The sequence below is a fragment of the Papio anubis genome, chromosome 9 (assembly GCF_008728515.1).
Source record: "Papio anubis isolate 15944 chromosome 9, Panubis1.0, whole genome shotgun sequence".
Classification (NCBI taxonomy): Eukaryota; Metazoa; Chordata; class Mammalia; order Primates; family Cercopithecidae; genus Papio; species Papio anubis.
The window spans coordinates 56,962,209-56,989,794 of NC_044984.1; the positions used below are offsets into that span (position 1 = coordinate 56,962,209).

Sequence of the window (27,586 nt, forward strand, 5' to 3'; positions counted from 1 at the left end):
CTACTGAAAGCCATTTTACTAGGATGGTTTGGGGAAAAGCTAGATTACTTTGAGTTGAGAAGTGTGCATGAGAGTGAATGATGAGTATTGACTATTCTGTTTATCATCCTGACTGTGAGGAAGAGGAAGAGAGGAGGTATATGGCAGCTAGAAGGGGAAGTAGAATGGAGAGGGACTTATAGATAGGAAAAACCTTAGGTATTTGTTAAGGCGAAAGAGAAAAGTCCAGTGGATAAGGACTCATTAAAGATACACAGTGATCATTGATGGAACAGTATCTTTAAGATGGTAGGAAAAGGTGGACTCTACAGCAAACATGGGATGAAGTGACTAGTATTAGAAGGAAGGAATTTACCTTTTCCTTAAGAGATGACAGGAAAGAAAGCGTAGAATTCTATTTTACATTAGAGTAACTAGGTTAATCTGTGATACAGTTGCATTTATTTCTTGGTCCAAATAATTTAGAAGCACATAAAAATTTGTAATTCTAACGACCATTCTTCCTTTATTAGAAATTGTCTTCTATTTAATGAATTTTGGTAACTTCCATTTGACCATGCATGGTTTTTCTATTTGATTTATGCCCTCTCACCAAAATTGGTGACCACCTAAATATTCATAATGTGTTTAATGTGATATTTGAGAATCATAACCATTTTAACATCCTTTGTTTTGACAGTCCAAAGCAGCATATGTACTCTTCTACCAGAGGCAAGACACTTTCAGTGGAACTGGCTTTTTTCCTCTTGACCGAGAAACTAAAGGTGCTTCAGCTGCCACTGGCATCCCATTAGAAAGTGATGAAGATAGCAATGATAATGACAATGATATAGAAAATGAAAACTGTATGCACACTAACTAATGAAAGTCCTAGAAGCCATAAAAGAGAGACTTTCCTGCTGGTGGTATCTATGGAAATGATGAAGTTACCCACCACATTAAAACAAAAGTCTGAGATGGGGAGTTTCAGATAACCGAATGTAAATCCTTTATCAGATTTTAACTTGTGCAGTACTTGAAGTGAAACACAATGAAAACTTTAACAGAAATTGTCTCTTAATACATTTACAGTCTTGTATTTACAAGCTAAATATATATAGGAAATCACAAATAAATCCCTTTTAAGTTTGCTGCTGTTTTGATTAATTATGTTTCCTTTAATTTTTTGGATGTGAGTTGATGACAAATGTTAAATTTGTGGATGTTGGTCCTTTATTTTGCTCTAATAATACTGCAAGAAAACTATGGCTGAACTTAGTTTTTGGATAATCTAGTTCATGTGCATTAGGCTGCCATACATACTACTATGATATTTAGCTGCAGTATCAATGTGGCATAAATACTGCGGCAGCATTCTTCAAAAACCACAGTTTCAAATTTATCCCGGTAATCAATGTGGGCCTATTAAAAAACCAAATCATGATACGAGAAACAACCTTGGAAAAGCTATTTCCTTTTGTAGTACCATTAAAAATCCAGAATATTATATTCATTTTACTGCCACTGTGGAAACAGGTTCTAGATTTCATACTCCATCTAAAGTCATTTTTCAGTTACATGTAAGTATTATTTACTGCTATTGGGATCTATTCTTCAGACATTCAGAAACATTTTTTGCTTTAAAATGCATATCTTTAATTGGGTGTTGGTCCAAAATTAAAATTTTTGCTGTCTGTTTTTCTCTACCCCATTTTGTGGTAATTTGGCAACTTTAGCTCTCCCAATTATTGTAATATAAGGACAGACTTAATAGTATTCTGTATCCATAGTAATAATTGCATCAAGCTTAAATGAGAAATTTTTTTCATATACTGGCCTTTAAATCATTAATGGACAATTGGCTATAAAGGTAGGTCTGTTAACTTTCTTTGTGTGTTCCTGATGGAATTCACCATAGCCTTACAGCTTTTCTCAGAAGGTAACTTGTTATAAGAGAAATGGCATTTGCATGTTCCAGAGTCAGAACCTGTACAGTATATACAGCATAAACACCTTGAATTTGATTTTAGTTCACCACATTCAAGGATCCAGGATGCCAAAAATATGTGTGAACATTTGAAACATTTTTATTTGCTGCTTTTTCCCTTTGATCTAGTTGAAAGAATGTATTGTAAATTGGCATACAATACTGCCTTTAATAGAAAACCTAAATGCTGGGGCACATTTCACATATCGACTACCTGAGAAATTGCTTTGTGTCCCACTGTTATTAAAGCAAAAAGTATAATGTTCTTCACTTGAACTAATCAAATACAATAGATTATAAATTGTGTATTGTAAATAAAAGTTCACTCTGTGAGTGCACATTTTGGTAAATTATTTATTTATGTTAGCATTTAAAAGTTTTAAAAAAATGCATTTGACCAGGATAAATGAGGTATGTTGATCATGGCTTTGCTTTATATCTTGATATTAAAGCTGGTTTATCATCCTGGTATTTTAAAAGCTGCTTTGGGTTTTTTTGTTTTTTGGGTTTTTTTTCTTTTTTTCTTTTTTAATGTAAACTAACCTCCTGCATGACAGAGGTTAAAATTTTGTCTGCACTTGAGTTCACTTGAGTTTACATTTGAAATGTGCATGTTTATTTATACAGATTTCAATAAAGCTATTCAAGGCCTTATTTAGTCTTTTATTTCTTACTCTTAATCTTTTAATAAAAATCCCCTACTTTATGGTTAGATTACTATATGCTAGACTTTTTAGTTATAAATAGTTAATACTAGAAAGGAAATTATGTCAGAGCAAAATGAATCTTACTATTAAGGACATATTTTAAAGTTGATATTTTTCAACTTTAATATTTATTCATTAAGCATATGTTTGTGTACCAGTCACTGTTCTAGAGTCTGGAGATACAGCAGTAAACACATATCCTTAACTTCACAGAGCTTACATTCTTTCTGCCATCTACCAACTAATGGACTATATTTCCATTTTTCTGAAGATTTAAAGAAAAGTCAAAGCTAAATCTTTTAAACCTAGATTGTGGTCTCCATCCTAATTCTTCAGAGACCACTTTCTTTTTAATGCCTGTCATTAACTTCTATTCCCACTAAAAGAAGTGATGTTAATAATGCCATTGAAACGTCAAACTTAAATGTCATTTTTCAGCTGCAAAAAGTAGACTTTAAAAATAGTGCAAAAGGGGCCCGGCATGGTGGCTCACGCCTGTAATCTCAGCACTTTGGGAGGCCGAGGCGGGTGGATCACGAGGTCAGGAGATCGAGACCATCCTGGCTAACATGGTGAAACCCCGTCTCTACTGAAAATACAAAAAATTAGCCAGGCTTGGTGGCGGGCGCCTGTAGTCCCCTCTACTTGGGAGGCTGAGGCAGGAGAATGACGTGAACGCGGGAGGCAGAGCTTGCAGTGAGCCACGATCGTGCCACTGCACTCCAGTCTGGGCAACAGAGCGAGACTCCGTCTCAAAAAAAAAAAAAAGTAGTGCAAAAGGATAATACATATTCTAATTAAAAGTAGGTGTTCGGCCTGGGCACAGTGGTTCACGCCTGTAATCCCAGCACTTTGGGAGACTGAGGCAGAAGGATCACTTGAGCCCGGGAGTTTGAGACCAGCCTGAGTAACAGTAAGAACCTCATCTGTACAAATATTTTTTAATTATCTAGGTGTGCACACACTTGTGTTCCCAGCTACTCAGGAGGCTGAGGTGAGAGAATTGCTTGAGCCCAGGCAGTCAAGGCTGCAGTGAGTCGAAATCACACCACTGCATTCCAGCCTGTGCAACAGAGCAAGACTCTGTCTCAAAAAAAGAAAAAAAAAAAAAAAGATATTCATAGGTAATACAGGGTAGTGGGAATATATCTAGACTAGAATTTCTACTTCTAGCTTTGCCACTTAGTAATCATGACTTTGAACTTAATATTTCCTAGTCTGTTTCTTTACCTGTAGAATAATGATGATAAGAATAGCCAGCATTTATTGAGCACTTACTGTAGACCAGGCACTCTATTAAAATGTTTATATGCATTCTCTCATTTAATCCCACAACAGCTATGAGGTAGGGATAGTTGTCATCCCCATTTTTCATATGAAGAAACCAAGATACAAAGCATTTAAGTAATATTCCCAAGCTCACACAATTGCTATGTGGTAGAGCCAATATTCTATCCTCAGATATATACTACCTCTCACTGTGTTATAGTGTCTGCCTCATAGGATTCTTGAGAGCTCAAATGAGATCATGTATTTTATGGGAAGAGCTTTGTAAACTTTATTACACGCTCACTGATTTCTTCGGTCTGAATAGACATCTTGAAGTCTAATGACTTCGCTTTTAAAGGTATATTTAGCTCAGTATTTGAGCATTGAATAAGAAAGTACCCACTGGAATATTGACTGACCCATTCTGTTTTAAAAACTAATTTCATTTAATTTATATACTTTTATTACAATTTTAATTAAATGGTAAATACAATGTGACATACTTTTTTCTTGTCCTTTTCATCTAACTTGTGTCCCCTTCTTTCCATTTTCCCAAATGCAACCCTGAATTTCAGGACTTTGTAAACTCTACTTTAGTTTTGCTTTCTGTTCGTTCATTTGTTTGTTTGGAGACAGGGTCTCACTCTGTCGCCCAGGCTGGAGTGCAGTGGCGTAATCATAGTTCACTGTAACCTTGAACTCCTGGGCTAAAGTGATCCTCCTGCCTCAGCCTATATTTAGTTTTAATTAATCTCCTTGAAAAAGTTGTAACCTGGTGCTTTATTTAAATATCTTGCTTTCTCATAATCTGTGTTCTTTTAGTAGTCCTGTATTTATCCTTGCTTTCTGACAACTGGATATAAAACTACACAAAACATTGATATGGGCATGAAGAAAATCAGTAAGTACCAAAATAGATACAACATAAAGGTGGTGGGGTTTTTTATGAACTAATTTGATTGAAGTGAGTTTATCTTATAAAATAAGCCAGGAGGCTGAAATGGAGTCTCCTTCAGTGGTACACGAAAGGGAGTGTAGGGTGTAGTAGGAGCTTTCTACCTCAGAGATAATACATATTCTAATTAAAAATGTATTAGAGGAGAGGAAGAATATATTAGACTGATAACATTTGAGTCTGATATATGGTGACAAGAAAAAGCAGGCCAATTTTTTGTTTTATTATTTTTAAGTTATCTACAGATAATGCATTTCATTATTGCCTGCTTCCAACTCTCCCTATGTAGTATGCTTCTGATCTCCTGTGCTTGTGCAGTGTAGATGAGCTCACCACTTTAATTTTTAAAATAGAAATGTGGAAAATTCTTGAGTCATAGACTAGAGGAAGGAACCAGAGGTCCTCTAAAATATCAGAGGAGTAAGAAGGAAAGGAGAAGCCCCTTTCTAGAGCCAAAGAATAAGAGAAGAAATTTTTGCTCATTTTTTTTTCTTACTTTACAGTAAAATAAAAATGTTTTTGCTCTTTGAATAACTTAACATGAGGAATTTGGAAACAACATTTCTTGAAAATATATTGATACTTATTCCCAAATAATTCTTTCAAATGCCACTTGACCAGAGGATAGGGAAAGGAGGAAAAGGTGAGTGTATTTATATCCTTGCTAGTTTTCATTATATATTCAGTTGCAGATCTATATTATATATCATTTTATTATCAGATTTTCTAGTTACATATGATGGTTTTTAAATAAGCATTCTAGGTTTGGAGACCATTTCAATTCAATATGTATGTGTTTTATGTGTTTAATTCATATTTACTATATATTAAAAGAATTTCCAAATAGCTCAGATAACAAAACTTTGGTTTAAAATTGAGTTATTTTATAAGCTACATAGAATACATCAAAATTTTATAAGCTGCATAGAATAGGCTTTAAAATATCAGAATTAGGAAAATAAAACATAGATGTTAAAAATTCAAATATTTATCAAGACTTTTTTCTTCACTAATGATGGGGTAAAGAATTTTTAAATGGATAATATAAAACAGACAGTTCAAAAATTATTTTTGGAAAATATATGCATCAGGAAGCATACCCCATCGTGCCATGGTTTAATTATTCCCCAGCTCTACTTTTGGGAGCCTGGAACTTGTCAGGGTTGTGAAATAGACCTTAGACTATTAAGGACATTCAGAAACTGGCTAAGCCATTCAAGGAAAATCAGGAATTTATATAATATATTGGACTAGAGTCTCAAAGGACAGAGAGAAAGTCAGTCAAATGGGTTTTGATATTTTTTTTTCCCTAGAAATGTGTAGCAAATGTGATTTAACAAAGCAGCTAAAAATACAACTATCTCTCTGGAATTGAAAATGTGTAAAATAAGACCACACACTTTCAATATGCACAAAATACATTTTAAATGTTTAAATTGTATCAGTAATTTACTATGTTCTACTGTAGAATATCATGATTAAAGTTGGTGCTCGTGTTGCTAAAGTTTTTTTTTTTTTCTCATGTCAGGAACTTGCAGCTTGTTCTATATAGTTTGGTGAAACCAAAAAAAAAAAAACAATTTTTATTTGCTGTGACATTTAAGTTTGTTGCTAGCTGGAGTTAAATCTACATACATAAAAGTAAAACAATGAATATGGAAACATCCCAACAGTCTTTCCCATTAATGTGTATTATTACATTCTTCTCAGTAATGACACATACTTAACATTTCCCAAGCTGTTGTTTTAAACCTTAAAACATCACCACATTTCTAATTTTTATTTAAAATCTTTCAGAATTCTTAGACTTTGTAACGTATCAAACACAAGTCTCTCATTAAAGTGTTTTTTAATAGTATTTGCTTTTCTTTTAAACTCCATAAAGGAATGTTTGATGTTAACAGACGTAACTCTTTAATGCTCTTCTGTTCATGATTAAGTATGCTTTTAAGTAATTTAGACTAATGTATTAAAGTGTTCACTTATGTCTAGTCATATGTGTACCTACTCTTTTCTAACCTTGAGTCATTTCTATTAAATACAGCGTTTAATCTTCTTTCAAGTGAGAACCATCTTTCCATTATATCAAGTGGACAATTTTTAAATTGTCTGATAAGTTCATCCAAATTAATTCCGTCATGTCTGTTTAACTCATTTCCCCAAAAAGACTGAGACGTCCAGCCCGTCATTCAGTTCTTGAACTCCCTAATAGAAACACCAAGGATTATCTATTTGTAATCACATTGTGGTGAATTATCAGTGTCCCAAGAATTATGTAAAGCAAATAGGAATTATTTTAGAATTGCCCTTATTTTAAAAAAAAAAAAAAAAAAAAGTAAAGATGGGAAAATTACTTAATAGTATTTTTTTTTTAATTTGAGAAAGAATTCCTATAGGTCTCCCTTAAATGCTGAGTGACTTTGGTAAAGATTTTTAATCTGTAGAACTCAGAGCTATATTCACTTTTGAGCTATGTACCTATTGTATAAGTTGAAGTAATACTGCAAATTCAAACAGTAAACATCAGTAATCCTAGATATTTGAGTACTACCTACAGTGAGATACGGTAGGAAACATTCTGTATTTATAACAACTTCCACCACAGCTAGGTCCAAACAAATCATTAACCTCTGAATTACAGTTTTCACAACCATAAAATTATGCTGGTCTCTTAGAAGTATTGAGTTTATGGATGTGGAGAGGAAGGCCTAAATTTCATTTTTGAAGCTGTTGTTAAAAGTATATGTTTATATTTTTAGCAAAAGAATTAATAACTAATAGGATGAGTCATTTTTTTTTTATTTTTGGCCTCCTATAAAAAAATTGGAACAGAAGTCTTAGTATGATGGTAAACTTGAAAATTAAAATTTTATCAGGAATATTAGAATCCAGTTATATGAGACTGCATCCCCAACAGGCACCTTGGTTGCAACACCATGAAAGACGTTGATCCAGAGGTTCTCAGCAAGCCACACCTGAATTCCTAACAAAAACTGTGAGATAACAGATGTTTGTGTTTTTAGCTACTAAGCTTTAAGGTAATTTGTTTATGCAGAAATAAGGGAAAAGGAACCCAGAGATCTTTGAGGAATCCCACTTTACAGAGGTAGAAACTGAGGGCTAGAAGGAGAAAAGTCATGTACACAAAGTCTGGAGACAACTCAGTCACTAAATCCTCTTGTTCCTTCTCATTTGTACTCTTTAACTGGCTCCTTACTTTGTAGATGGATGGCACTGGGCTCTGCAGCAACCCATCTGTTCTGTATCTGTTAAGGCCTCTAGAGCTTCATTCATTCCTTCATCAAATATTTTCTGAGTGTCCACTATGTGCCAGGCACTATTCTAAGTTCAAGATATACAGTAATATACAAACACAAAATAATCCAGTTACAAATATAATTTTTAAAGGTATTTATGAGCATAACTTCCTAACACATTTCGAACCTTTGCCTTCAGCAGACATCAATTATGTTGCCTTTTTGTTTTTTGGCCCAGTTTCATTAGTCATTAAAGTCATTTGAATTAAAGACAATAATCCAGACTCCAGAGGTTATGGCTTTTATGTGTTTGGATACTGTACTGCCATAACAAAATACCACAGACTGGGTGACTTAAGTAACAGAAATTTATATTTTCACATTTCTGGAGGCTGGAACTCTGAGATCAGGGTACCAGTATACTTGGTTTCTGGTGAGGGTGCTCTTCCTGGCTTTCAGATGGCTATCTTCTCACTGTTTTCTTGCATGGTAGCAGAGGAGGGTCAGAGAGGAGAGCAAGCTCTCAGGCATCTCTTTTTTATAAGGGCACTAATCCCATCATGAAGCCCCCACCCTCATGACCTCATCTAAACCGAATTATCTCCTAAAGACTTCCTCTCCAAATACTATTTAAGGCTTCAACTTGAATTTGGAGGTGACACAGTTGAGCCCATAACAGATATATTGAGTAACAATTATGGGTACAGCCATGCCTCAGATACTGCAAGTTCGGTTCCCAGCCACCATAAATACTTAAATAAAGTGAATCACAAATTTTTTGGTTTCCCAGTGCATATAAAAGGCATATTTACCCCATAGCATAGTCTATTAACTGCAATAGCATTGTGCCTAAAAAAGATGTACATACCTTAATTTTAAAACTATTGCCAAAAAATGCTAAATAATCATCAGAGCCTTCAGCAAGTAGTAATGTTTTTGTTGATGGACAGTCTTGCCTCATTTTGATAGATACTCACCAGGATGGTGGTTGCTGAAGGTTAGGGTGGCTGTGGGAATTTTTTACAGTAAGACAATAGTGAAGTTTGCTGCACCAATTTACTCTTCCTTTTACAAAAGATTTCTCTAGCATGCAGTGCTATTTGAGAGCACTTTACCTACAATAGAACTTCTTTCTGAACTTCTTTCACAATTGGAGTTAGTCTTCTAAAGCCCTGCCACTGCTTTGTCAACTAAGTTTATAGAATATTCTAAATCCTTTGTTGTCTTTTCAGCAATGTTCACAGCATCGTCACCAGGAGAAAACTTGTCCCCTCTTCTTTTCACAGATGTTGAGATTGTCAAGAAACTACTTTCTTTGCTCATCCATAAGAAGCAACTTATTCATTCAAGTTTTACCATAAGATTGCAGCAATCCAGACACATCTTCAGGCTCCCCTTGTAGTTCTCTTGTTATTTTCACCACATCTGCAGTTACTGCCTCCTCTGAGGTGTTGAGCTTCTCAAAGTCATGAAAGTTGTAATTAACTTCTTTCAAACTCGTGTTAATGTTGACATTTTGACTTCCATGAATCACAAATATTCTGAATGAATGGCATCCAGAATAGCAAATCCTTTTCAGAAGGTTTTTATTTTGCCCAGATCCATCAGAGGAATCACTCTCCATGAAAGCTTTTGCCTTATAAAATGTATTTCTTAGATAGTAAGACTTGAAAGCTGAAATTATTCTTTGATCCATGGCTGCAGAATGGATGTTGTGTTAGCAGGTAGAAAAACACTAATCTCCTACATCTCCATAGAGCTCTTGGGTGACCAGGTGCACTTGTCAATGAGCAGTAATATTTTGAAAGGAATCTTTTTCTGAGCAGTAGATCTCAACAGTGAGCTTAAAATATTTAGTACCTTCCTATAAACAGATGTGCTGTCATTCAGGCTTTATTGTTCCTTTTATAGAGCAGAAACATTATATTTAGTATAATTTTAAGAGCCTTAGGATTTTTGGAATGATAAGTGAACATTGGTTAGCATTGCATTGGCCCCTAACAAGAGAAATCAGTCTCTTGTTTGAAGCCAAGCATTAACTTTTCTCTAGCTATGAAAGTCGTGGATGACGTCTTCCAACATAAGACTTTCATCTACATTGAAAGTTTGTTTAGTGTACCCCCATCAATGATCTTAGCTAGATCTTCTGGATAACTTGCCACAGTTTCTACATTAGCAGTTGCTGCTTCACCTTACGCTTGTCTGTTGTGGAGAGGACTTGTTTCCTTAGAATCAATCACTGCTAGCTTCAGACTTTTCTTCTGCAGCTTCCTTACCTTAGCCTTCATAGAACTGGAGAGAGAGGGCCTTGCTCTGCATTAGGCTTTAGCTTAGGACAGTGTTGTGACTGATTTGATCTTCTAATAAAAAAAACCTCAGGCTTTCTCCATATCAACAATAAGGCTGTTTTATTTTCTTATGATTCATGTGTTCACTTGAGTAGCACTTTTAATTTCAAGAACTCTTCCTTTGGATCCACAACTTGGCTGTTTGGCTCAAGAGGCCTAGCTTTCAGCCTGCCTTGGCTTTCAACATGCTTTCCTCATTAAGCTCAATCATTTATAGCATTTGATTGAGAGAGAGAGATGTATGACTCTTCACCTGAACACTTAGAAGCCATTGGATGGTTATCAACTGGCCTAATTTTAATAGTGTTATGTCTCAGGGAATAGGGAGGCACATGGAGAAGGAGAGAGATGGGGAATGGCCAGTGGAGCAGTTGGAACACACACATCTGTGCCCTCAAACAAAACAGTAACGTCAAAGATTACTGATCACAGATCACCATAACAGATACAATAATAAGACATTTGAAATGTGAGAAGTACCAAGATGTGACACAGACACACAGTAAGCACATGCTGTTGGGAAAATGACACCTATAGACTTGCTTAATGTAGGCTTGCCACAAGCCTTGTTTGTAAAAAACAAAAGCAGTTATCTTCAAAGCATAATAATAAAGTGAAGCAGAATAAAACAATATATGCCTGGTTTTTGTTTTGTTTGGTTTTGAGACAAGGTCTTGCTCTGTCACCCAGGCTGGAGTGCAGTGGCGCAATCTCATCTCACTGCAGCCTCCAGCTTCTGGTCTCAAGTGATCCTCCCACCTCAGCCTCCCAAGTAGCTAGGTCTACAGGCATGTGCCACTACACCTGGCTAATTTTTGTGGAGTCCAGGTTTCACCATGTTGTCCAGGGTGGTTTTGAACTCTTGAACTCAGGCAATACATCCGTCTCGGCTTCCCAAAGTGCTGGAATTACAGGCATGAACCACAGCACCCAGCCATGTATTTTCATTTAACCAGTATTAAATAACTGCATGTCTTTGGCAGCCTATAATGTAGCATCCCATTTTCAAAAATATAAATGTGTATTCAGGGTGCACTCACCAAGATGACATCTGTCTAGCAGCCCCCTCCTACTTCAGTCCGTTATCCTGCTACCAGAATGATCTTCATGGTTTCATTTTTAAAAAAAAAGTCAGATCCTGTTTCTCTGTCTTAAAGTTCTCTTCCAATTCCTTGTATTAATCAGGATTCTCCAGAGAAACAAGACCAATAGGATACATGTATGTGTACATATACATTTACGTATACACATATATATCTGTCTCCCTCATATATATGTATATATATGATATATATGTGTGTGTATATATAAGGAGTTAGCTCATGCACTTAGCCTAAGTCTCATGATCTGCAGTCTGCAACCTGGAGACCCAGGAATGCCAATGGTGTAGTTCAAGTTCAAGTCCAAAGGGTTGAGAACCAGGAAAACCAATGATAAAAGTTGCAGTCCACAAGCTACCTGGCTAAAGACCCAGGAAGACTGACTGTTTCAGTTTTAGTGCAAAGGCAGGAAAAGACTGATGTCCCAGTTCAATCAGGCAAGAGAAATTTTCCTTACTTGAGCCTTTTTTGTTCTATTCAGGCCTTCAATTGATGAGAGCCACCAACATTAGAGAGGGCAATCTGCCTTACTCAGTCTACTGATTTAAATGTTAATCTGATCCAAAAACACCTTCATAGATAAGCCCAGAATAATGTTTGACCACATATCTGGGCACCCTGTGGCCCAGTCAACACATTAAATAAACCATCACTTCCCTTCATGTAGAAAAGAGTCGTTTGGACCATAGGCTCAGGAGTTAAACCACCTCTGAGCCTACCACTTTGTGCAACTCACCTCACCTCTCTGCCTCTCACCTCTCTGTAAACTAGAGCAGCTCCCTAGGAAGCTGTCCACCTAGGAAGGCTTGGGGTGAGCAACCAGATTAGAAAGCAACAATGTGACTCAAAACTGCATATTTGCTTAGCAAACCTATGACTTTCTCAGAATATACAGTTTACTTGTGATGGGGGGCTATTAATATTTATAAGGAAACCAAATCCCCATTCACTTAAGCCATCTACTCCTACCACTGTTATTGAATATTACCTAACTTTCAGAATAATTGCAAGGTTTTGTGTCTTGATCATTATGAAAAATGTAGCAGGTATTATTGCTAATAAGTACCCAACTATGGGAATGATTGTTCTTTCCTTACGAATGACAGCAAATATCACTGTTCAATACCATTCACACTCAAGTTCTAACAAACTTTCTTTAGCAAGAGAGCAAAGAGTATGGTACAGTCAGTCCACCCAGGTTGCCTGTTAACCTGGTGCTTGAAGGAAAAAAAGTAAGAATTGGTCCTCATCCAATTCCTCACTTTCCCTCAAACATGTCATACTACTTGACAACGGGGCTTTCCCACATACTATTCTATTTGCATGGTCTACCTTATCTCTTACCTGGCAAACTCCTAACTCCTCCAAGACCTGCTCCAAAATACACTTGCTTGATCTTCTGACATCAACTGCCACCTTGGGCTGTAAGTTACATGTCTCTCTTCCCCCACTAGACAATTACCTGATGGAAGAATCTTGTTCGTAAGATGTTAAGATGGTGTTTGTGTAGCATAGTATTTCTTCCTAAATGTAAAAGCTATTAAACAAATTTTCTCAATGTCTGAAACTTCATGGTGTTTATTGTGATTTTGTTGTATTCCTGACATGTTGCTGGGTACATATGTTAACAGGCTTTAAAAGTAATTTACCTTATGAATGTGCACTAAAAATGTACATTTTAGATATACTAACATTTTAAGTTCAGTATTTATGAATTTGGAATACTCACGATTAAATGTAGAGAATTTATACTTCATTTATATTTTTTTAAAGAAGTTTTAATTGTAAGGAATTCTTTCTTCCAATAAGGAAGATACAGTTGCTATCTCTAGCTCCAGTTGGAGGGCATCCTGAATTCCCATTTGTTCAGAGGCTTTTCACAACTTGAAGCTTCTGGCATCTCCATAAAGATACTCTTTGACCACACAAGACCAGGAATACCTTTTTGAGTTGGAAATACCCCAAATATTTATCTGTTCAATACAGTTGTCCAAAGACAAGGAATTTACTCTTGATTTGGGTTCTTCGTCACCTCAAAGCTCTGTATTACACCTAACAAGGCTCTGGACAAGGGAAGAAAATTGTCAGAAGTCTCTTCTCCTCCACGTCAAATTTGGCTACAACAGACATGATTGTTATCCACCCACTAGTCATCCTTCCTTACTAGTGGACGTAACAAGTTCTCCACCCCCTAACCAGGTAACTAGGGATAGGAATTTATTATTTAAAGTCAATTTTGTGGAAAGTAGTCCTATTCTCCTTGTCTGATTTAGTGTTGGGCCCATAACCCATTAAAGGCCAATGAGTCCAGAAGGAAAGTCTGCTGGTGTATTTGTGGGAAATTTTTGTTTGGTTTTTCATGACAACTGGAGAAAAAAAAAATCCTTCTTTGACAGAGTTTTGTCTACATGTGATTCCTGGAATGACAGAGTGGCATCTTGGGACTGGGGTTGAAGTGTGAAGGTGTGTTAACCTTGAGCATATTCTTTCATGTTAGTCTTTATGCCTGATAGCCAAAACTATTCATCTGGGGTGGAAAATGGCCTTTTTTCTCCTTACTTTTATCCTTAAAGCCCACAAGCTTTGCATTGTAATATTTGAACATTAAAAACAACAAAAAACCTTTTTACTCTATCACACAGTTCTTCAAATCCAAGGTTTTGGGGACTATTTTTTTAATGATACAATTTACAATAAAGTGAACTTATATTGCATGAGCAATTATTTAGAATAAATGATGGCTCTTCGTAATAAAAATAATGTAAGCATATAACTCTGCAATTATATATGTGTTTTGTCTGTCAGGCATTGTCTAATCCCTACCTCATAACTTACAGCATCTTTTACCTCTTCTGTAAGCCTTATATCATCCCTGAGCCACACTTCATCTCAGTTTTCCTCCTGAGTTACACTACAAGGGAAGTGGTGTACCATGGGATATGGCCTAGTAATGAGTTAAGACAGTTTTGCTTACTACTTGGTCATTTTTAAAAACAGTTTATTTTAATTAACTAGGTTTAACATTAAGAGGAGGAGAAAAATTCTAGTATCAAAATCCTTGTGGCAAAATGTCCACATCAGACTTCTAGCTTCTGGTAAGGGAAGAGGGGCTTGCATCAGACTAGCAGTCATGCAAGTAACATTAAGAAACTCTAAATATAAAAACAGTTGGAAGACACTGAGGCATAATTATACAGTCTATGCTGTTGACAGAGCTTATGTGGAAGATGCCGGTTTATGCTGAGGGGTCTCAGAGGCCATAGTTTTGCAAAGCCAGAGTGACTAATAATTGAAAAATGAAATCCTAAAAATGATGGAGCCATTGTTGATTGCAACAAAATCTACCTAAAAATGTAACTGCCCAACAGGTTCACCTTGCCCACTGCCTAGGCAGAGCCAATTTGTCAAGACAGGTGAATTGCAATAGAGAAAGAGTAATTCACAGAGAGTCAGCTTTTCTTAATAACAACTGATTGTTCAAAGCAAAATATATGACAGTATACTGTGGGGCTTGTAGCATGTGTAGGAGTAAAGATATATGACAACATAGACAAAAGATGAGAGGGATGTAAATGGAATTATGTTGTTATAAAGTTCTTACATTAATATATGAAATAGTGTAATATCAATGCAAAAGAATATATGTTAAGAATATATATTATAAACCTTAGAGCAATCACCAAAAAAGAAGAAAACAAACCAGAAAAAAGATATAGCTAAAATCCAATAAGGGGGATAGAATGAAATAATAAATAGCATTGTTTCACTCCCTCCCCACCAAAAAAGTAAAGGTAGAAAACCACGGTTTACAGGCAACAAATGGCACAATGAATGGAATGGTACCTCACATCTCAATACTAACGTTGAGTGTAAATGGCCTAAATGCTGCACTTTAAAGATACAGAATTGCAGAATGGATAACAATTCACCAACCAACTATCTGCTACCTTCAAAAGACTCAACACATAAGGGCTGACATAAACTTAAGGTAAAGGGGTGGAAAAAGATATTCCATGCAAATGGACACCAAAAGCAAGCAGGAGTAGCTATTCTTATATCAAAAAACTTTAAAGCAACAGCAGTTAAAAAAGACAAAGAGTTAAAAAAGACAAAATGATAAAAGGCCTTGTCCAATAGGAAAATATCACAATCCTAAATATATATCCGCCTAACACTGGAGCTCCCAAATTTATAAAAACAATTACTAATAGACCTAAGAAATGAGATAGACAGCAACATAATAATAGTGGGGGACTTCAATACTCCACTGACAACACTAGACAGGTCATCAAGACAGAAAGTCAACAAATAAATCGTGGATTTAAACTATATCCTGGAAGAAATGGATTTAACAGATATTTACAGAACATTCTACCCAACAACTGCAGAGTATATGCATAATTCTATTTATCAGTGCATGGAACTTTCTCCAAGATAGACCATATGATAGGCCATAAAATGAGCCTTAATAAATTTAAGAAAATTGAAATTATATCAAGTACTCTCTCAGATCACAGTGGAATAAAACTGGAAATCAACTCCAAAAGGAACCTTCAAAACCATGCTACACATGGAAATTAAATAACCTGCCCCTGAATGATCCTTGGATCAAAAATAAAATCAAAACCTACATCAAAAAGTCTGAAAGAGCATAAAGCAGCAATCTAAGGTTACACCTCAAGGAACTAGAGAAACAAGAAGCAACCAAACTCAAACCCAGCAGAAGAAAGGAAATAACCAAGATCAGAGCAGAACTAAATGAAACTGAAACAACAACAACAACAAAAATACAAAAGATAAATGAAACAAAAAGCTGGTTCTTTGAAAAGATAAGTAATATTGATAGATCATTAGCAAGATTAGCTAAGAAAAGAAGAGAGAAAATCCAAATAAGCTCAATTAGAAACAAAACAGGAGATATTACAACTGACACCACAGAAATACAAAAGATCGTTCAAGGCTACTATGAACACCTTTCCGTGCATAAACTAGAAAACCTAGAGGAGATGGATAAATTCCTAGAAAGACACAACCCTCCTAGCTTAAATCAGGAAGAAATAGATACCCTGAACAGGCCAATAACAAGCTGCGATATTGAAATGGTAATTTAAAAATTACCAATAAAAAGTCCAGGACAAGACAGATTCCCAGAAATCTACCGGATATTCAAAGAATTGGTACCAATCCTATTGACACCATTCCACAAGACAGAGAAAGAGGGAATCCTCCCTAAATCATTCTATGATGCCAGTATCACCCTAATACCAAAACCGGGAAAGGACACAACCAAAAAAAAAAAAAAACTACAGACAAATATCCCTGATGAACATAGATTCAAAAATCCTTAACAAAATATTAGCTAACTGAATCTAATGACATATCAAAAAGATAATCTGCCATAATCAAGTGGGTTTCCCACCAAAGATGCAGGAATGGTTTAACATAGGCAAGTCAATAAATGTGATACACCACATAAAAAAATTTAAAACAAAAATCACATGACCATCTTAATAGACACAGAAAAAGTGTTACACAAATTCAGCATCCCTTTATGATTAAAACTCTCAGCGAAATCAGCATATAAGGGACATAACTCCATGTAATAAAAGCCATCTATGACAAAGCCACAGCCAACATAATACTAATTAGGGGAAAATTGAAAGCATTCCCTCTGACAACCGGAACAAGACAAGGATGCCTGTTGCAGGAAGTCAGAGACCCCAAATGGAGGGACCAGCTGAAGCCACGGCAGAAAAACATAAATTGTGAAGATTTCACGTACATTTATTAGTTCCCCAAATTAATACTTTTATAATTTCTTACGCCTGTCTTTTCTGCAATCTCTAAACATAAACTGTGAAGATTTCATGGACTTTTATCACTTCCGCAATCAATACTCTTATAATTTCCTATGCCTGTCTTTAATTTCTTAATCACATCATCTTCATAAGCTGAGGATGTATGTCACCTCAGGACCCTGTGATGATTGCGTTATCTGCACAGATTGTTTGTAGAGCATGTGTGTTTGAACAACATGAAATCTGGGCATCCAAAAGAAACAGGATGGCTGTGATTTTCGGGGAACAAGGGAGATAGCCATTGGGCCTGACTGTCTGTGGGGCCGGACAGAACAAAGTCATATTTCTCTTCTTACAAAAGCGAATAGGAGAAATATCGCTGAATTATTTTTCTCAGCAAGGAACAGCCCTGAGAAAGAGAATGCATTCCCAGGGGGAGGTCTCTAAAATGGCCGCTCTGGGAATGTCTGTCTTATATGGTTATAGATAAGAGATGAACTAAGCCCCAGTCTCCTATGGCACCCCCAGGCTTATTAGGATTAGGACATTCCTGCCTAGTAAATTTTAGTCAGACCAGTTGTCTGCTCTCAAACTCTGTCTCCTGATAAGACGTTATCAATGACAATGCGTGCCCAGTGGGACCTGAAACCTCATCAGCAATTTTAATTTCGCCCTGGTCCTATGATCTCACTCTGCCCCCATTTGCCATGTGATATTTTATTGCCCTTGAAGCATGTGATCTCTGTGACCCACACCCTATTCATACACCCCTCCCCTTTTGAAATCCATAATAAAAACTTGCAGGTTTTGCGGCTCAGGGGGCATCACAGAACCTGGCGACATGTGATGTCACCTCCGGACACCCAGCTTTAAAATTTCTCTCTTTTCTACTGTTTATTTCTCAGACTGGCTGACACTTAGGGATAATAGAAAAGAACATACATTGAAATTTTGGGGACTGGTTCCCCTGATAGATGCCCACTCTCAGCACTTCTCTTCAACATAGTATTGGAAGTCCTAGCCAGAGCAATCAGACAAGAGAAAGAAAGAAAGGGCATCCAAATTAGTAAAGAGGAAGTCAAACTGTCGCTGTTTGCTGACAATATAATTGTTTACCTAGAAAACCCTAAAGATTCCTCCAGAAAACTCCTAGAACTGATAAAAGAATTTGGCAAAATTTCTGGAGGCAAAATTAATGTATACAAACCAGTAGCTCTTCTATACACAAACAGCAACCAACCTGAGAATCAAATCAAGAACTCAACCCCATTTACAATAGCTGCAAAAAATAAAATAAAATATTAAAGAATATACCTAGCCAAGGAAGTGAAAGACCTCTACAAGGAAAACTACAAAACACTGTTGAAAGAAATCATAGATGATATAAACAAATGGAAACACATCCCAGGCTCATGAATGGGTAGAATCAATATTGGGAAAATGACCATACTGCCAAATGCAATCTACAAATTCAATGCAATTCCCATCAAAATACCACCATCATTATTCACAGAACCAGAAAAAACAATCCTAAAATTCATATGGAACCAAAAAAGAGCTCACATGGCCAAAGCAAGACTAAGCAAAAAGAACAAATCTGGAGGCATCACATTACCTGATTTCAAACTATGCTATAAGGCCATAGTCACCAAAACAGCATGGTACTGGCATAAAAATAGGCACATAGACAAATGGAACAGAATAGAGAACCAGAAATAAACCCAAATACTTATAGTCAACTGATCTTTGACAAAGCAAACAAAAACATAAAGTAGGGAAAGCACACCCACTTCAACAAATTGTGCTGGGATAACTGGCTAGCCACATGTAGGAGAATGAAACTGGATCCTCATCTCTCATCTTATACAAAAATCAACTCAACATGGATCAAGGACTTTAAGATCTGAAACTATAAACATTCTAGAAAATAACATTGGAAAAAACCCTCTAGACATTGGCTTAGGCAAGGATTTCATGATCAATAATCCAAAAGCAAACGCAGTAAAAACAAAGATAGATGGGACTTAATTAAACTAAAGAACTTTTTGCATGGCAAAAAGAACAGTCAGCAGAGTAAACAGACACTCCACAGAGTGGGAGAAAATCTTCACAATCTGTACATGTGACAAAGGACTAATATCCAGAATCTACAATGAGCTCAAACAAATTAGCAAGAAAAAAGCAAACAATCCCATCAAAAAGTGGTCTAAGAACATGAACAGACAATTCCCAAAAGAAGATATACTAATGGCCAACAAACGTGACAAAACGCTCAACATCACTAATGAACAGGGAAATGTACATCAAAACCACAATGCAAGAATGGTCATAATCAAAAAATCAAAAATTATAGATGTTGGTGTGGATGCAGTGAACAGGGAACACTTCTACATTGCTGATGGGTACGTAAACTAGTACAACCACTATGGAAAACTGTGTGGAGATTCCTTAAAGAATTAAAAGTAGAACTACCATTTGATCCAGCAATCCCACTACTTGGTATCTATCCAGAGGAAAAGAAGTCATGATACAAAAAAGATACTTGCACACACATGTTTGTAGTAGCACAATTTGCAATCGCAAAAATGTGGAACCAGCCCAAATGTCTATCAATCAATGAGTGGATAAAGAAACTGTGGGATATATATGATGGAATACTACTAAGCCATAAAAAGGAATGAATTAATGGCATTTGCACCCACCTGGATGAGGTTGGAGACTATTATTCTAAGTGAAGTAACTCAGGAATGGAAAACCAAGCATCGTACATTCTCACTCATAAGTGGGAGCTAAGCTATGAGGATGCAAAGGCATAAAAATGACACAATGGACTCTGGGAACTCAGGGAGAAAGGGTGGGAAGAGGGTGAGGAATAAAAGTCTACAAATAGGGTACAGTGTATACTTCTTGGGTGATGGGTGCACCAAAATCTCACACATCAAGACTAAAGAACTTGCTCATATAAACAAAAACCACCTGTTCCCTAATAGCCTATGGAAAAAAAAAAAAAAAAGATGTAGCACAGGCCAGGAATGGTGGCTCATGCCTGAAATCCCAGCACTTTGGGAGGTCGAGGCAGGTGGATCAACTGAGGTCAGGAGTTCAAGACCAGCCTGGCCAACATGGTAAAACCCTGTCTCTACTAAAAATGCAAAAAAACTAGCTGGGCTTGCTGGCGGATGCCTGTAATCCCAGCTACTTGGGAGACTGAGGCAGGAGAATCGCTTGAACCCAGGAGGCAGAGGTTGCAGTGAGCTGAGATCGTGCCATTGTACTCCTGCCTGAGCAACAAGAGTGAAACTCCATCTCAAAAAAAAAATAATAGCTAAAATCCAACAAAGGGGATAGAATGGAATAATAAATAACATTGTTTCACTGCCTCTCCCCAAAAGAATAAAGGTAGAAAAGGAGAGAAAAAGGAACAAAGAACAGAAAGAACAAATAGAAAACAGAAGAAATAGTAGATTTAGACCCAACCATATCAATAATTAAGTTAAATGTAAATGAACTGAACTCTCCAAGAAAACAAGAAATTGTAAGATAGCCCCCAACCAACAAAATCCAATTATATGCTGTTCCCAAGAGACACAATTTAAATATGAATGCCAGACAGGTTAAAAGTAAAATGGTGGGAAATGGTATGCCATGCAAACACATACGATAAAAAATTTAGTGTGGCTATATTAATATCAGATGACTGATGCTGTAGAACACTATATATGGCAAATGCACACGGAATAATCACTAAGATGGACAAAATGCTGAGCCATTAAGTTTCAGTAAATTACAAAGAATTGACATCATACAGAATATTCTTTCTCACCAACTTACTTCAAGTTAGAAATAAGTTATCTAGAAAATCAACATGGGTCAAAGAAGAAATCACAAGGGACATAACAGTACATTTAGAACTGGTTGATCATAAAAAAGTTATCAAAATTTGTGGGATAAAGTCAAAACAGATCTTCAAGTGAGATTATGACTTGAAGTGCTTATTGTACAAAAGAAGAGAGTTTAAAATTAATTAAGTATCCACTTTAAAAAGCTAGAAAAAGAAAAGCAAGTGATGGCTATGTGGGAAAGACCCAAAGGGAAACAGCAAAGTTGTGAACAGAAATGAGATAGGAGCCACTGTGGACAAGACAAAACTTTTGGTTTGATTCTAAACTGAATTGACTGACTTATTGAGGAAAAAAACTTAACATCCTTCATAGAATTATAATAGACCCCACAGTCTACACAGTGTACCCTTCACAATTTCTAAGACAGAATCAAAAGTTTTTTGGCATGTAAAGAATAAGGAAAGTGTGACCAATTCACAGAGGGAAAGACAAATAGCAGATTTCCAGACATAAAGCTACGGTAATCAAGACTGTGATATTGGCAGAGAGATAGACACATAGATCAACGGAACAGAAGAGAGGTCTCCCAAGATGGCACACACAAGTACAGTTTACTGATATCTGACAATATTGAAAAACCAACTCAATGGAAGAAGGATAATATTTTGAACAAATGATGCTAGAGAATTGCCTATGCATAAGTGAAAGAATGAACCTAGACATAAAATTTCTATCTTATACAAAAATTAACTCAAAATGAATAATTTAAATGCAAAGCATACAACTGTAAAACGTATAGAAGATTACATAGAATAAGTGTTGGGACAAATTCTAAACACTGACAAAGAGGCAAAAAAACAGAATTTTATACATTGCTGGTGGGAATACAGAATAGTATAGCAACCCTGGTAAATAGGCACTTTCTTTAAAAACTAAACAAAGACTTAGGTAACACAGCAATCACTACTAGTATTTATTCTGAAGAAAAGAAGTCATTTTCTCATGAAAAAACCTGTAAATGATTGTTCATAGGCCAAAACTAGAAAAACAATGTCTCTCTATAGGTAAATGGTTAAACAAACTGGTGCATCTATACCACAGAATTCTACTTAGCAATTAAAATGAAAAAACTCATTGAAAACATAACTTTGATAGATACTAACAGCATTGTGCTGAGTGGGGAAAAAAGCCAATTTCAAAAGCTCACATACTGTATGATTCTATGTGTATGAAATTCTCAAAATGACAAAATTCTAGAAATAGAAAGCAGATTAGTGGTTGCCCAGGGTTACAGATGTTGCAGGATGGAAGTATGACTATAAAAGGATAACACAAAAGATCTTTACAGTGATGGAATAGTTTGGTTTCTTGATTACAGTAGTGATTACACAAATCTACCCATGTGATTTAATGATACAGAATTATAAATACACATTGTACCAACATCATTTTCTGATTCTGATATCGTACTATAATTATATAAGATGAAACCATTGGGGTAAACTGGATGAAGAATACATAAGGCCTCTCTGTACTATCTTTGCAACTTTCTGTTATTCTATAATTACTTCTAAATAAAAAGTTATTTTGTTTTATTTTATTTTATTTTATTTTAGGCAGAGTTTTGTTCTTATTGCCCAGGCTGGAGTGCAATGGCATGATCTCGGCTCACCGCAACCTCCGTCTCCCGGGTTCAAGCGATTCTCCTGTCTCAGCCTACCAAATCACCCGACTAATTTTGTATTTTTAGTAGAGACGAGATTTCTCCATGTTGCTCAGGCTAGTCTTGAACTCCCAACCTCAGGTGATCCACCCGCCTCGGCCTACAAAGTGCTGGGATTACAGGAGTGAGCCACTGCGTCCAGTCTAGTTATTTTAAATTAAAGATAAAAATCACTGGATGGGTTGAGTAGCAAAACAGAAATGTCAGAGGAAAGAATCTGTGACCCTGAAGAGGATAAACAGAAATTAACCAAATTGAAGAACAGAGTAGGGGGAGAAGATTTAAAAAAAAAAAAAAAAAAAAAAAAAGAGCAAGAAGAACCCATGGGACAATATCAAAAGATCTAACATATTATTTGTATCACTTTGAGTTTCTCATCAGAAGCAATGGAGTCCAAAAGAGAATAGAACACCTTTAAACTGTTAAAAGAGGAAAAAACCATCAACTCAGAATTCTTTGTCCAGCAAAAATATCCCTCAGAATAAAAGGGAAATAAAGACATTCTCAGATGAAGGAAAATTGTGAGGCTTCATCACCAGCAAATCAGCTTTAAAAAATACTTAAAGGAAATTATTCAGGCTAAAGGAAAATGACACCAGAAACTTAAAACTTGAAAAATTAAAGAAGAGCAATGAAAATTATCACAGTCTGGGTAAACATAATAATCTATTTTTCTCCCCTTAAGTTTTGAAAAATGTGTGTTACTAAGGAAAGCAAAATATGATTGGGAGGCAGTCTGCAATGGACCTCTTGTACTCCTACACATCTTGCGGAGTGCGCAAAGACTGCAAGGCCCTAACAACTCTTTCAGCCAGGTCATTTCTCAGAATTGTTTATGCAGCTGGCAATTATCAGAGGTGATGTAATATGTGCTTTCAGACCTAAATCTGGCCTCTTTACTGCTTGCCATAAAAGTGATACACTCCTTTTTTTTTTTTTTTTTTGAGATGGAGTTTCACTCTTGTTGCCCAGGCTGGAGTGCAATGGCACAATCTCGGTTCACTGCAACCTCTGCCTCCTGGGTTCAAGCAATTCTCCTGCCTCAGTCTCCCAAGTAGCTGGGATTACAGGCATGTGCCACCATGCCCAGCTAATTTTGTATTTTTAGTACAAACGGGACTCCTTAACTTTGAAGTTCCTTTCCTGTGGCCCCATAAACCCACTATGTGTGTTGGCTTCTTTAGGCCTTTTACATTACCTTATGGGTTGTGGGGCTCAGGGAACCAGCACAGAAATGCTGATTCTCTGGTTTCTGCCACTGCTGTGTGTGAATAAAAACATCATTTATCTCTGATGCAGGATTCTAGTGTCTTCAACATTCATGAAATTATAGCATGCTAACTTCATAAGTTTAAAATAGGGAAAATAAATCTCTCAAAATTATACCATTTTACAGTAATAAAAATATTATTGTCTGTAGGTGTAATACATATGACAACTGTAAGTAAAAGAGAGTAGGGTAAAACAACCTGTATGGTTGTAAGGCTTCTACCTTTTACTTAAGTAGTAAAATATTAACCTGAATAAAATGGGAAAAGTTAAGTAAGGTATGTATAATTTAAACTACAGAGAAGCCATTAAGACAAAAAAATCTAAAAGACATTGCCAAAAAGCTAATAAACTAAAAAGGAATAATAAAGTATTCAAATCATACTAAAGGATGCAAAAAAGGTGAAAGAAATAAAAAGCAGATAAGACAAGTAAACAAATCATGAATTGGGAGACTTAAACCCAGTAATATCACTAATTACATTAAACAAAAATGATCTAAACACACAATTAAAAGACAGAGATCGTTAGAATGGATGACATCATATACTGCCAGATATGCTGCCAAATCAAAGTACCACAAACTTAAGAGAGAAGCATGGCTTAAACAACAAAAATTTATTTTTCATAATTCTGTAGATTAGAAGTCTGAAACCAGGTGCTGGCAGGGTTGGTTCCACCTGAGGTTTGTGAATGAGTGCCTGTTCTCTGTCTTGCCTACCTTCTGGTGGTTTGCTGGTAATCTTTGATGTTCCTTGGCTTGTTTGCACCATCCCAGTTTCTGTCTGTGTTCACATGACATTCTCCCTTTCTCTGTGTCTGTCTCCATTTTTCCCACTTTATAAGGACACCACTGTATTTATTCTTTTTTCTGAAACAGGGTCTCACTCTGTTGCCATCTCAGCTGGAGTGCCATCTCGGCTGGAGACCGGTGGTACCATCTTGGCTCACTGCAACCTCCACCTCCCAGGTATGCCTCAGCCTCCCAAGTAGCTGTGACTACAGGTGCATGCCACCATGCCAGGCAAATTTTTGTGTTTGCAGTGCAATCAATCTACAAGTTGTTGTTCAATGGATATAGACTTTTAGTTTTGCAAGATGAAAAAGTTCTAGGGATGTGTTACACAGCAATGTGACTATAGTTAACAGTACTTAAAAATGGTTAAGATGGTAAATTTTGTTATTTTTTTTTGCTACAAATAAAAACCTAACTCACTTATACAAATGTAGAGACAAATCATAGTATGTGTTTCTGTATCATTAGGAGTAACAATAAGGTTTACAAATTGATTTTTAAAAATTAATTACCTCATATGAAAAAAAATCATAAGATCATTTCAGATGCAGAAAAAAAGCATTCAGTAGATTCAACACCTTTTGTTCAACAACTGTGTTGAGGTACAATTGATATACAAAAATCGCACATATTTAATGCATACAATTTGATGAGTTTGGACATATGCACACATATGGGATACCATCACGACAAGCAAAACAATAGATAGATCTATTGCATCCTGAAGTTCCCTTGCTTTTCTTTGTGGGTTTTCTTCTGAGGCAGGGGGTGCTGCAGTGGGCAATTAGAACGCTTAACTAACTTAACTACACTATTAACAAATTTTGAAGTGTACAATACTATATTATTAACTATAGGTACTATGTTGTACAGCAGATCTGTACACATATGCATCTAGCATAACTAAAACTTTTTATCCATTGAACAGTGCCTATTTCCTCTACCCTTCATCCCCTGGCACCACTATTGTAGTTGTAATTTCCATCCATTGTAATATCATAAACACCTCATATAAGTGGAATAATGCAGTATTTGTCCTTGTATGTTGGCTTATTCTCTTAATCTAATGTACTTGAGACTTATCCATGTGGTCGCAAATGGTAGGATTTCCTTCTTCTATAAGGATGAATAACATTTTATTGCATATATGTTTTCTTTATCCACGATTTATTATCCATTCATCTGTTGATGGAAACTTGGGTTGTTTGCATATCTTGGCTGTTGTGGATAATGCTGCAGTGAACATAGGAATGCAGATGTCTCCTCAAAATCCTGATTTTAATTTTTTGGGCGTATACTCAGAAGTGAAATTAGTGGATTTTATGGTACTTCTATTTTCAATGTTTTGAGATACCTCTATACTATTTTCCATGATGGCTACACCATTTTACATTCCAACCAACAGTATACAAGGGTTCTAATTTCTCCACATCCTTACCAGTATTTGTTATATATATTTTTTAAATAGACACCTTGGCAGGTGTAAGGTGATATCTCATTGTAGTTTTGATAAAGACTCCACAAAAAAACTGTTAGAACTAACAGATAAATTCAGTAAAGTTGCTAGATATAAAATCAACATGCAAAAATCAATTGTGTTTCTATACACTAACAGTGAACCATTCAAAAAGAAAAGCAAACAAACCCACTTACAATAGCATCAGAAAGAATAAAATACTTAGGAATAAACTTAACCAAGAAGACTGTATTAGTCAGTCAGTGTTTTCCAGGAGGGACAGAACCAATAGGATGTATGAATAGATAGGATGGATAGATAGATAGATAGATAGATAGATAGATAGATAGATAGATGGAAGACTTATTAGGGGAATTGGCTGACAATAATGAAGGCTAAGAAGTCTCATGATAGGTCGTCTGTAAGCTGGAGAACCAGGGAAGTATAAGTATGTCTCAGTCCCAGTGCAAAGGCTTCAGAATTAGGGAAGCTGATGGTGTAACTCTCAGTTCAAGGCTGAAGGACTGAAAACCTGAAGTGGGAGTAGGGTGGCTGCTATAAGCCCCAGAGTCGCAAGGTCAGATAATCTGGAGATCTGATGTCCAAGGGCAGGAGAAGAAGGGTGCCCCAGCTCCGAGAGAGAGAGAGAAAGAAAGAGAGAGAGTGTTTACCTTTCCTCTGCCTTTTTTGTTCTATCCAGGCCCTCAGCTGATTGAATGGTGCCTACCCACATTGGGTGAGGGTGGATTTTCCTTAATCAATGCACTCATTTACATGTCAGTCTTTTCTGGAAACCCCTTAATAGACATACCCATAAATAATGCTTTACCAGGTGTCTGGACATCTCTTAATCCAGTCAAGTTGACACCCAAAATTAAGCATCACAGAGGTGAAAGACTTCTACACCGAAAACTATGAAACATTGATGAAATAAATTAAAAGAGACACAAATAAATGGAAAGATACACTATATTCATGAATTGGAAGACTTCACATTGTTTAATTGCTGATACTATCCAAAGTGATCTACATATTCAAAGCTATACTCATCAAAGCATTTTTTTTACAGAAATAGCAATAACAATTCCAATATTCATATA

The 27,586-nt window shown here is 36.1% G+C and overlaps 1 protein-coding gene across 10 annotated transcripts in view; it reads left to right on the top strand.

Annotated features, from left to right (window-relative positions):
- USP15 (ubiquitin specific peptidase 15) overlaps positions 1-2,620 on the top strand; it is a 152,766-nt gene extending 150,146 nt beyond the window's left edge. For 8 of the 10 annotated variants that reach the window (XR_002515663.2, XM_021922547.2, XM_021922545.2 and 5 more), the window contains one exon: positions 680-2,620. Coding sequence is in view for 9 of the 10 variants with exons in the window: in XM_021922547.2 (XP_021778239.1) it covers positions 680-862 (183 nt within the window). In the remaining variant the exon portion in view is untranslated. The remainder of the gene's footprint in view (positions 1-679) is intronic. The other 2 variants (XM_017945982.3, XM_003906713.5) reach the window with 2 other exon arrangements.
- The last annotated feature ends 24,966 nt before the right edge of the window (positions 2,621-27,586 follow it).